The sequence below is a fragment of the Pseudorca crassidens genome, chromosome 5 (assembly GCF_039906515.1).
Source record: "Pseudorca crassidens isolate mPseCra1 chromosome 5, mPseCra1.hap1, whole genome shotgun sequence".
Classification (NCBI taxonomy): Eukaryota; Metazoa; Chordata; class Mammalia; order Artiodactyla; family Delphinidae; genus Pseudorca; species Pseudorca crassidens.
Genome location: NC_090300.1, coordinates 72,434,670 through 72,448,165, shown reverse-complemented (window position 1 = coordinate 72,448,165; position 13,496 = coordinate 72,434,670). Strand labels below are relative to the sequence as shown.

The window sequence follows — 13,496 nt, the reverse complement described above, 5'->3', positions numbered from 1 at the left end:
CAGCCTAGAGGAGAATCCAGGAATAAGTAATTGCCTACTCCAAGCAGTATTCCTGGAGGCTGACTGTGTGTAAGCAGGGAGAGAGACCCAGAGGCAAAGGGGACTGAGTGAGAACAGCAGGGAGAATGCAAAAGACCACAAGGATCAACCGTCAAAAGCAAGATGCCAGAGTAATTATGTAGAACCTGAATTCTTCAAAGAACTATCAATCCCTACTGGAGGGTCTTACATTGTTGTTCTACTATGTATCTTTATATAACTTTTCACACAGTAGTAAATATCTGTTGAATGGCTGTATGAATGAATAAATAGATAAATAAATTATTTAGGATTTTATGCCTTAAAATGAGTGGAATTTATCCTTTAACTATATAGTCAAGTCACCATTTCCTGGCAAAATTATACTGAAAGAGACATCTGCTGTAGAACAGAAGCATTGATGGACTTTTGGGTGATGAATGGGGAGATACAGTAAGTGATCCAGCTAATTCAAAATAAGAATAAACATTAATGTCTATTCTTTATCTTAATTACCAATGTAACCTTAAAAAACATGTTAAGTGATTAAACAGGATTTTAGGGGGAGAAAATAAATTAGTTTGTTGTAAAGATTAGAGACATTACATGCATTTTTACCAGTATGGAGTTTAACAATGGGTTTAGCAGTATTACTTAGGAGTGCATTTATAAAACAGACTCAAATGTACTATCAATCACTTTATGTGTTACTGTTTGGATCTGAAAATTATAGAGGTATACTTTTATTTAAAATCATTCAGCATTTCTAACTTTTTAAAAACCTATTAGAATATACTGGCCTTTGTAAAATGTTAAGCTTATCTCAAATGTGTAATCTGATAGAAAGGAAGAAACAGACACAAGGAAAGGGGGGATTTGAGTAGCACTGGTTTGCCAGAAAACAAGGGTGAAGAAAAGGATATTAGCAAATGCCACAGGGAAACATTCTACTTACTATCAGTAAGTAATATAAAGAAGGATTCCATGCACTCTCTTCTGCACCTCATTTTTAGTAAAATTGAGTAAACCTCAGTCTTTATAAAAGTGTTTTGTTTAAACTCAGTCTTTACGAAAAAATTAGAGGCAGATTAATGCATATTAGCTAAACCTTCTAAAAATCTAAATGTGACTAAACAAAATGTTTAAAGCTGTGGTACTTAGAGCGCTAATCCACCATGCATCTACACTTTTTTGACACTAAGTTTTTAAAGCTTACCTGGGAAAATATTTTAATACCATAAACTGTACTTATAGTCTACATCTTACAATGTAGATTTATTCCTAGAGTCTGTCTATTACATCAAAGCATTGGACATTTAAATGTCCAAAGATGCCAACATACAGCTGTACCATGACTCTTGTACATGACCCAAAGCTAAGGATCTTCTCTGCCTTTAAGTGTAGCATCACCTATATTCATCTGAAATACCTACTTCCCCCAGGCAGACTGTCTCGGTCAAAGATGCACAGCTTGTATCCAAATTCATTCTCCAAGACTCCACGGAGGGTCAGTAATACAAATTCTTCTTCTTCAGCATTCCTTGCATAGGATACATAAATATCATATTCCTTCCCATCTAGCAAAAATTAAAAAACAGAAAACACAGATCCAATATAAATTAGGAATGTTCCTCAATAGTATTGCATTTTTTTCTGAAATCGAACTTTTGAATATTTGACATTTTCATTTTTTACTTATATAAATTAGCTGACAGATTTCAGTATGATATCCCACCTGTGACAGGTCTCCGGGCAAAATGACTATTTTAAGGTGTAATTGAAAATTTCATCTGATGTGTCTTCTCCTCTCATATCACTGAGTTCAGATTTTGTAGTGGAGAATGAGTGAGGTTTGGCTCATTCAACTATGAATTAACAGAATCAGGAAGCAAATACTCAGTCATATGTGCTGGCAATAATAGCATGCAGAAAATTTCTAGTTCCTGTCCTAGTATGTCACTCACTAATATGTTAGAATTATAAATTGAGCAAAACCTTGAGAAACTGTCTAAATTATGTACACCTGAAAATATCTACAATTAAAAATATACCTAGATTCAATGAATCAATCTGTCTCAAAATTGCCTAATTATAAAAATCACCTCTCATTAAAAATACAGGTTCTGTGTCTCTTCCACAAACCCACTCAATGAGAATCTTTATGGGATGGGTCTAAGAATCTATAGGTTAAATGTTTCATTCTTGTCACCAGGCACATATGCACTAGAACAGTGCTCCTTAAACTTTAATGTGTATATATGAATCATTTCGGGATACTGTTGAAATATAGCTTCTGATTCAGAGTAGGCTTTAGATTCTCCTTTTAGTAAGCTCCCATGTGATGCTTCTGGTACATGGATCACCTGTGGTTACAAAGCGTGTGGACATGCAGGGTCCAGTACAGTAGCCACAAGCCACAAGTGGTTATTGAGCCCTTGAAATGCAGTTGGTCTGAATTGAGATATGCTATATGTGTAAAATACAATACATACTGAATTTTGAAGATTTTTAGTACCAAAAATAAGACTAAAATATCTCTATTAACTTAATATTAATTACAAGCTAAAATGATAGTATTTGGAATATATTAAATTAGATAAGATATATTATTAAAATTATTTTCACTTTTTCTTTTACTTTTCCTTATGTGACCACTAGAAAAATATTAAATTACGTATGTGGCTTGCATTATATTTCTATTTGAATAGTGCTGATCTAAACTAAATCACATATTGACCCAAGAAAGCAGAATAATATGCATTAGGAAGATTTTCAATAGCAAGGGCTGAAACAAAAGGTAGTCTAATTACATCTTCCAATTAACCTAGGTTTTATCAAGCCAACATGTTTTCTAAAGATGACAGTAGGGAGATTTACAACAATCTTTCATTACTCACCTAAAATGGTTTCATCCGTTCCAAAATGAGCCCGGTAAAATAGGACCATCTCTAGCCAGTAAACATGGTAAACAACAATGAGAATCACCACCAGTAGGACTGTGGCTCCAAAACCACACGCCAGTTCCACTGTGTATCTTGGAGCTAGCATTGGAATGAACAACAAAGAAACAAACTGATTTGTACGTGGTGATTGCGGTGACCCATCATCCTGTAAATAGCTGTTTACGCCAAGCAGCTGAGCCATGAACCTGACTTACATGTGCGAACAAGATAACATGGTAGAGGTTAAGCACTATGTTTTAATACTAGACTGTGGCATATTTATCTTTTTGTTTCCAGAAACTGGCATAGAAGGTGTTTTTTAACTATTAGATGATTTGAATAGAATTTGATGATATACAAATTAAAACAGCATCTTATTATTGAGAAGAATTTAAAAGGTCATCCAATTAAACTCACAAACTGAATCTCCTCAAAAACATTTTTGAAAAGTAACTCCACCCTCTGTTTGTGCATCTCTTACCTGGATCAGCCCATGATATTGGTAGAATTTTAATGCTGGAGCAGTTGAATTGAGAAAACATTTTAATGTGTTTATAACAGTCTTAATTTCCTCCTCTTGTCCAGTGCCATATGGAAGAAATTTAATTCCTTTTTCTTTATATTTGACAATAGGCCTCAAAAATCTTATTATCATTGAGCAGAAAATGAGGGTATCCACCAAATGCTGAGTATGCTTGGCCCTGAAAGTATCTACATTACTAGGATACACATTCCACAAGCCTGCTTCTCCATCGTTTCTCACTCCCCATTAAACTATACATTTACAGTCCTCTAGGTAGAGACTATGTCTTCTTCATCCATCTTATCCCGAGAATTTCTAGGATCTGAATAAGCATCTCTTGATATAACACTACACACTTTGGGGATATTTAAAATAAATCTAGTACTATATATACTATGTATTAGTAACTTCATTTGGCTGTTTTATTAGCTTGTGAAAATGAAACTAAAGAGTTTGAGATGGAATAAAATATTTACTGGATCTGAAGCAGAAATGGCGTAAATTATGTATTAGTTGATTTGACAATTACTTACTGATATCTACTATTTGCTAGAAGCTGTCGAGGTTATAATGGTAGATAAGACAGGAAGGGTCTCTGCCCTCTTAGGGCTAATAGTCTAATGCAGGGAAGTAAATGTGGAAATAAATAAATAAGATAGTTACTTTTAGACAGTGATCAGTGTTATAAAGGAAATAAACCAGGATAATGTGATGGAGTGACCTAGGGGAGGGGTTGGGGCAGGAGAGGTATATCTGGTATGGTGGTGAGAAAAGGCCCCTTTGAGCACGTGAACATCATAGGTGTTAAGTGTTTGCCAGGACTAGGCATAGAAAAATTTTCTTCAAAGCTGGGATTGTTATCAAGCCTTCCTGACTCCAAAGTTCAGAGATCTTTACACAACACTACAATGAAGTTCAATTATTGATCATACACTAGTGGAAAAATCCCTTTTAAAACAGGTAGCTATTCTAAGGGGAAAATGTTGAGCAGCCTGGAGTGGAGTCTGAAGTTCTCTTATTAAAGGGAATAATCATTAAGTTTCGAGTTCATTATCCTACATTCTGGCTACTAATTCTGATGCAGATACAGCCTAGGACTCAGCAGTGCAGAATTATTAGGTACTCTTGTACTCATCCCATGAACAATGGTGCTTTAAAATAAGAAAATTCCCATGATAAAATGCCAGAAGCTGTGTCAGTGCAGTGGATGAGAATTTACTAAGATCAATCTGAGTAGCTGGCATGAAAATTGCTGTGTCCTTGGTATTTCTGAGTACATGTTAACAACATACTGGGTTAATTCCCACTGTCATCTTCATTATTTGCTCAGTTATTTTGGCTCCCTCTGGGTGGACATTTCACAATAAGGAAAAATAAAAGAGGTCAGTGGATTCACTAACCTGAAATGGATTTTGTTTTAAATATCAATAGTTACCTTGCTTAGTGGTCAAGAGATAAATTATACTCATGGCTTTCCCTCTGCCACATTCATTTTACTACTGCCTATTTTATTTCTAGTAGAGCTTTTTAATTTTGTGTCATACAATTATATGTGTCATATTTACAGATTGTATTTTGTTGGACCATCTTGATGATATCAAGAAGTTCCTAATGTTATTTAACTAATGGAACTCTTAAGATAAATAATTCACAAGTCTGAATTCCTAAATGGTTTGAATCACATTCAGGAAGTGCTCTAAAAAGCTTTCATATACAGCTTTGCCGGCTTGTAGGGAAAGTATGACCCTTAGCCCACATTTTCTGTCTGCCCCACATTGATCCTCTGAGCAATCCCAGACCAAAGGGTTTCCAATCAAAAGGGGTGATGTAATTTGACCAAATTGGACTCCTAAACTGCTTCTATCTTTGATCTCACTGATAATCTGATTCAGGAGGGAGTAAAATTTAGCGATTTGCTCTGCTGTTACTCTCTGAATCAGAATTCCCTCCATCCCTTTTGCAATTCTATAGTAATGGCAGGCTCCAGAGCCCAGATTTCCAGCTAACCATCTGATTTGTTTGGCTATCATAGTGTGTTAAAATTTGTGCATTTTCGACTTCAGCTTCTGATCTTAGAGAAGTGATTGGGGTAGCCTTCTCTCCATAATATCTAAAATAACAACTTTTCAAATTTGGACAACTGGTTGTGTACGAGTGTGATCTGTGAGAGATAGGATACAAAAAGGTAAGCTCATGATCTCCCTGGCTTTTTGCCTAATGGCACCTTGGGGACTGTGACACAGACACACAGTATTTACACTGAGCGAGGAAACCAAAAGTAGAGTTCATGACTACTGCATTTGTAGACCTGGGTACTGGAGAGAAGAAAACTATGTAGACAAAGAGCTCTAGAAATCCACAAGTCTTTGGAAAAATACAAAGGGTAACACTTCTCAGAGTCAGGCAAGGAAGAGCTACCAGTGAAAGAAAAACCACCAGGGAAGAAATGACTGCTAAAGAGTTGGGAACTGAACAACTTAGGAGCACATACAGGGCTGAGAGACATTTGAGTTAAGACCACCCAGACTGAAGAAACTTTATTTAGCTCCCCAAGTATTAAGTAGAGACCCCAGATAGTATATGCCTTAGAAATAGGTCCAATCTAGCCTTAGAGAGAAGCCTAGTTTGGACCTACTCTAGAAAGATAAGCAAGATGCTTCAAATAAGCAAGATGTTATGCAAGTAAATTAACTACCTGCTAGAACAAAAATTAACAGGCATTTATAAAATTCAGACAGTCAATAGTGTACCATCTATAATGTCCAGTATAGGATTAAATAAAAAAACACAACTAGACAGAAAGAAAGCCAAAAAAAAGGACCCATAATCAGAAGAAAGATAGCCAATAAAAATGGCTATCATGTGGAATTAGGAGATAAATACTTTAAAATGAGTATTATAAATATATCTGTTGAATTTAAAAAAAGACCGTGAACATTATAAGAGCAAATAGGAAATATCAGTACAGACATTTTGATGGAGAAATATAAATTCAAAAACTGAAAAAGAAAATCCTGAAATTAAAAACACTGCAGATTAGATATCAAGAAAGAAATAGTCAGCAGAAACCATCCTAAGTGAAATACAGAGTGAAAAAAGGATGAAAAAAAAAATAACGAGAACCTCAGTGACGTGTGGGACGACGCTGAGGGGTCTATCCTAAATATAACAAGTACTAGAAGAAAAGGAAAGGATGAATAAATGAAAAAATGAGCAAAACATACTTGAAGAAATAATGGCTGGTTTTTTCAAATTAAATAAAAAATATACTCACAGAACTAAGAAGTATAAAGAACCTTAAAAAAGATATATACAAATAAAACTACAGCAAAGTGTATCATGATGTAAGTTTTGAAAAACAATGAAGAAGAGAAAATCTTAAAACCTGCCAAAGAAAAAGAGAGGGGGTGTACACAAAGGGAAACATGATTAAAAAATAACAAGAAAACCCTGCCTGATTCATATTAGAAATAATATTAGCCATAAGACAATGGAATTGCACTTTCAAAGGGCTGAAAGAATAAAAAGAAAAAGAACACTTCCAACCTAAAGTTACGTATGCAGTGAAAGGCACCAGAGCAACATAATGAGGAAATAAAAATCTTTCCAACAAGTTGTGCTGGAACTGGATATCCATATAACACAAGATTAAACTTCAATTCCTACCTCACAAAATACATTAAAAATAATAATAATTGGAGATGGATCATAGACCCCCCCCCAAAAAAAAGATGAAGCTTGATGACTTGGGGGTATTTCTTAGAACACAGAACACAATACCATTAAAGAAAACATTAATAAATTACACCTCATCAAGAGTAATAACCTTTGTTCACTAAAATATACCAATGAAGAAAGGAATTGGCAAGACACAGACTGGGAGAAGGTATTTGCAAAGCATCTATCTGACAAAGAACTGGTATCCAGGACAGAAAAAAGAACTGCTAAGATCAATAATGAAAACACAAACAACTCACTTATAAAATGAACAAAATATTTGAATAGTCATATCACAAAAGAAGATACCAATGACTAATAAGCACATGAAAATGTACGCAGTATCTTAGTCATCAGTGACATGAAAAATACAAACTACAGTGAGCTACCACCACGAACTCACCAAGATGGCTAAAACTAAGATTAACAACACCAAATGGCAAAGATGTGAATACACTGTTGGTGAGAGTGCAGAATGATACTACCACTTGGGAAGAAACGTCTGACAGTTTCTGATAAAACTAAGCCAGTAATTCCACAGTAGATATTCAGATCAGAGAAGTAAAAATAAAAGTCCATAAAGAGACTTGGATAAGAATATTAACAGAAGCTCTATTCAAAATTGTGAACAACCCAAATGTCCTCCACCCAGAGAATGAATAAATAAGCTGTGATATATTCTTTTAAAAAAAACACTCCTTGGCAAATAGAAGGAGCTAATGACTGATACAACGGCATGAATATTAAGAATATTTTCTGAATGAAAGAAGCTTTATACAAGAGTGCATTCTGTATAGGTCTAGGTACACTAAGTTCTAGAAGAGGAAAAAATAATCTATTCTGATAAGGAAAATCAGAACATTGCCTTGCCAGTGGTGGGGGAGGTAGGAGTAGCAGGGATTGACTGATAAGGAGAAGGAATGAAAGGTTATTATCTATGGTGATAACATTCTATATCTTGATTTTAGGTTACACACATACATATACACGCATTTCTTAAAAATCGTCAAATTATTCATTTGTGTTTTGCAATCTGTCACTCTATACAAGCTTCACCTCAAAAAAAATCAAAAGAAATGTAAATAAATATTAAAATTTGGATAATATAAGATGCTTAAAGGTTTAGGTGATAACTTTTACTCATGTCTGTAACTACTTTAAAGGCATCAAAAATAAGATACATTACTGTATGCATACAGGAATGGATAGATGGATAGATATGTGATAAAGCAAAGACAGCAAAATGATAGAATCTAGGTAGGATATATGATTGTTCATTGTATAATTCTTTCAAATCTTCCATGTATTTGAAAACTTCCTTAATAAAGTGTTGAAATATAAAAATTAAGATGAAATAAGATACTTTCAGATTAAAACAAAGCTGAGAGAATTTGTCACCAGCAGATGTGCACCACCAGAAATACTAAACAGTTTTTCAGACTAAAATGTTACCAAGAATGAATAGTGCCAGAAATGGAAAATATGTAAATAAATATAAAAATCTTTTTTCTCAGTTCTTAATGTATTTAAAGGATACTTATTTAAAGCAAAAAATAATAGCAATGTATTGTGGCATTTATAATAAATGCAGAACTGAAATGTATTATAACAATAAAACAAAAGACAGGAGAGAAGTAATGGAAGTATGCCACTTTAAGGTTCTTATAAAATATGTAAAGTGATTAATTCAAGGCAGATTGTGATAAGTTCAAGATAAATATTGTAAACACTATAGAAAAAACAAAACAAAACAAAAAAACATGGAGGTAAAGCCAGTAGGTCAAAGAGGTGATAAAATAGAATACTAAGAAATTATCAATTAATCCACAAGGCAGGGAAGGAGAAAAAAGCAAACAATAGATGTAAATGTAGACAACAAATAGTAAGATGGTAGACTTGAAGCCAATAATACTAATAATTACATTAAAGACAAATGGATTAAACATATAAATTAAAAGGCAGAAATTATCATATAGTATTAAAATCAAAACCCAATGATATGCTGTCTATAAGAAATGTACATTAACTATGAAGACATTGATAGATAAAACAAAAGAATGAAAAAAGATATACAATACAAATACTAACTATAAGAAATCTAGAGTGGCTAAATTAATATCAGACAAAGAATATTAACCAAAAAAGACGTGTCATAATTTAAAAGAGTCCATTCATCGAAAAGACATAACAATCCTGAATGTGTATGTATCTAAAAACACAATTCCAAAATAATGTGAAGCAAATGGCAGAACTGAACGGAGAATTAGAAAAAACCATAATTCTATGTAAAAATTTAAACACCGCTTTCTCTCAAAAGATGAAATATTAGCAGATTTTAAAAAATCAATAAACATATATAAGACTTGAACATCACTGATCACCAATTGACTTAATTGACATTTATAGATCACCAAAGCTGCAGAATATACATCCTTTTTAAGTGCATGTGAAACATTCACCAAAATAGACAATCTGCTGGGAATTAAAAAAATAAAAGAAGCACCTATAAACTTAAAAGAAATGAAATGATGCAGACTATATTTTTTTGGCTATGAAGGAATTAAGTTAGAAATTAGAATCAAATATGCCACACTGTGCTAAGTACGTGTTACTTGCTCCCTCCAGTCTCACAGACACACTGAGAGTTGGGATCAAAAGAAAGAAAAATGGAAGCCTTGAACCAGTTCATATACACAGTCTGCACCAGAGCCTGAACTTGAACTGAGGTCTGTCTAGCACCAAATCCCATGTTCCTTCCACTTCACTGTACAGTCTTCCCAGGTAGTTCTAAATCAGAGGTACCCTTTCCCTGCCTTTTAATATCCATTGCTGATTTTTTTAAAATTACCTAGACTTAAATGACAATATGAAATATCAAAAATTATCAAGACTGAGAGAAAATAGTTCTAAAATTCAAATACATTTTAATACATAATGTAATAAAAAATGTTATCTGGAAACTTCCCAAATATGTAAATTAAGTAACACATTTCTAAATAAACCATGGGTCAAAAATAAGTAAAAGGATAATTAAAATATTTTGAACTGAATGATAAGGAAACTTCAAGATTTCATCATTTGTTTGTTTCAGCTAAAGTGGTCTTATGAGGGAAATTTATAGCTCTGAATGTTTATATTGGAAAAAAGGATTATTTAAAATGAATGATGTGCTTTCATCTTCAGTTGAGAGAAAAGAAGGGCATATTAAATGCAAAGTAAGCAAAAAGGAAAATCAGAGTAAAATGAATAAAATACAAAATAGAGAAAAATAAATGAAAACACCTTTGTTCATTGAAAAAAATCAGTAAAATTGGAAAACCTCTTTCTTGAGTCATGAGCAAATTGAGAGAAAACATAAATTGTTAATATCAGGAATGACAGAGGGACAATCACTACAAATCCTGCAGACATTAAAAAGATAAAAAATAACGTAAAAAAATTATGCCAAAAATGTGACAACTTAGATGAAACAGAAAAATTTCTCTGAAAGACAAATTCCCCAAATTGTCAGATGAAGAAACAATATCCAGATAATTATTAAAGAAACTGAATTCATAATTTATAGCTTTCCCATAAAGAAAACACAGGCCCAGATAGTTTCATGGGTATGCCCTTCAAATATTCGAGTAAGAAGTAATAACAATTTTACACGTAAGTTTTCAGATAATAGCAAAGGAGGGGTCATCAACCGACACATATCATGAGGCCAACATGACATTTTTACTAGTCAATGGCATTACAAGAAAAGAAAATCACAGACCAATATCCCTCATGAACAAATATATAAGCAAAATCCCTAACATAAACAAAAATCTTCTAAAAATATTAGCAAATAAATACAGGTATATATAAAAAAGGATAATAAATCATGATGATGTTGGGGTTTATCTCATAAATGAAAGGTTGGATCAACATTTTGAAATCAATCAATGTAAAGTATAACATTAGCGGAATTAAAGAGAAAGATTATATGACCTTCTCAATGTTTAAGAAAAGAATTTGACAAATTTCAATAGACATTCATTATAAAAACAATACAAAATGAAACAAAACTCTCAGGAAACCAAAGACAGAAGATTAATCCCTCATGTACATAAAGGTTATCTACAAAAACCTACAAATGACATCATACGTATCATGAAAACTGAATATTTGCCTTCTAAGATAGGGAACAATGCAAAGATGGCTGTTCTCAATTTCTGCTGATTATGCTACTGGAGGTCCAAAAGAGTGAAATAGTCAGGAAAAAGAAATCAGAAGTATGAAGTGTAGAAAAGAAGGAGTAAAAGTCTGTTTATTTGTGGGTGACATGATCAAGTGTGTAGAAAATGCTAAGATGCCAAAAAAACAAAACAAACAGAAACCCTATTTTTTGGTGAATTTAGAAAAGTCAAAGGGCCATAAAAAAATTAATTTCATGTTTATTTTTTATCAATGAGCAATTTGAAAATGAAAAATTTTAAATATCATTATAATAGCATCAACAACAAAATAGTTAGTGATAAATTTAACCATATGTGTACAAGACCTGTACACTCAAAACTAAAAAAAAAAAAAGCATTGCTGAGAATATTCAATTAGTCCTAAATAAATTGAGAGCTATATCATGTTAATGGGTTAAAAAACTCAATATTGGTAAAATTTCAGTTCTCCCCAAATCAATTTATAAGTTAATGCAATCCCAATCAAATTGCAGGAAGCTTTATGTAGAAATTGACAAGCTGATATTAAAATCCATATGAAAAAATATTTGGTCCCTAAAATAGTCAAATCAATCTTGGAAAAGAAAAAAATGGAGGGAAGGACATAAAGTAAATGATTTCTTGACTTACTTTAAAGCTGTTAATCAAGACAAAGTAGTATTGGACTAAAGATACACAAACAGATTAATAGGACACAATAGGGAATGCAGGAATAGACCTACACTCATAGAGCCATTTATTTATTTATTTATTTTTGGCCAAGTTGTCAAAACAATTCAATACAAAAAGAAGGGATCTTTCAATATGAGGCTAGAACAACTGGTTTCTGTGTGGGGAAAAAAAAAAAAAAAAGAAATTGATCATAAGCCTAAATATAGAAGAAAAGCCTTTATAAATCAAACATTGCTAATATGGGATTTAGAAAGTACTAACTATAATAGAAGAAATTTATTAAATGGACTTCATGAAATTTTAAAAAATTCTGCTTATCAAAAGAAAAAATTCACAAACTGCATAAAAATATTTACATATTAAATATTTAAATATTTATTATATAAATTACATATATCTATATATAGAAAAGATATATAGATATAGATATAATCACTAACAACCCAATAACAAATGGACACCTCACAAAAAGAAGAACTATTATATAATGGTAAATAAGTCCATGAAAAAGTGTTCATGGTAATGTAATACATATATCATTAGTATCTGAGAAATGAAAATTAAAAACAATGTGATACCTGTACCTATCTACTAGTATGGCCCAAATTTAGAAGTTTGACAACTCCAAAAGTAGGTGAGGAAGTAGAGCACCTGGAATTTATATACACTGCTAACGGAAATGTAAAATGGTACAACCTCTTTGGCAACAGGTTTGGCAGGTTCTCATAAAGTTCAGCTTACACCGTGCCTGAGTCCCTACAACTCTGCTATTATAAAACTTATGTTTATCGTTTTGACATTAGCTGCCTTTCCTTTAATACTTTGCTTTAACTGACTAGATGAATTTGTGCAGCTGTCAAAAGACCTACCCCTGTTAACTCTTCTCATTCTAGGCTCTAGCCTCTTCCTGTCATCTTGGCAACGTACATAGAATGCTTTGTCAATGAATTCAGAATTCAGAGAAAGACCCCTACATATAGTGTATGAATGTGAACATAGATATCACCTATGAATTTCAGCATTAGCTGGACCAGAATAGAATCCAAGTAAACAACACCTCTGTTACCACTGGATGTACACAGATCCAACTGGGTTATATGTAATATTAATGCAATTTCAGCACAGATCATCTGGTCCAGTAGCTGCATTTGTCACTCCATATTCCTGATACCATTCATATTAAACCACTGAGAACACAGCCTTCTGTGAAAGGAGAGTTACTCAAGCAACTCTGGTGGACAGACTTCCACATCACTCCTAGATTAAACATTATTTTAATTGATTGTTTTGATTCTATCCATCTGACAATGTTATTATGTTTTCCTCCATAATGTTTCCCAAAACACATGCCTCAGAAGATGAATCCCACAAAATGCTCCATACTTAAAGAATCTGGAATCAAATATATTTGAAAAAATCCTG

General features: G+C 32.9%; 1 protein-coding gene across 4 annotated transcripts in view; it reads right to left on the bottom strand.

Moving 5' to 3' along the window:
* Window positions 1–13,496, bottom strand: part of IL1RAP (interleukin 1 receptor accessory protein) — a 124,919-nt gene that overhangs the window by 9,684 nt on the left and 101,739 nt on the right. For 3 of the 4 annotated variants that reach the window (XM_067738409.1, XM_067738408.1, XM_067738410.1), the window contains 2 exons: window positions 2,916–3,059; window positions 1,452–1,595 (listed from right to left, as the gene is read on the bottom strand). In XM_067738409.1, coding sequence (XP_067594510.1) covers window positions 1,452–1,595; window positions 2,916–3,059 — 288 coding nt within the window. Of the gene's footprint in view, window positions 1–1,451; window positions 1,596–2,915; window positions 3,060–12,133; window positions 12,229–13,496 lie in introns of those variants that run through there. The other variant, XM_067738411.1, reaches the window with a different exon arrangement.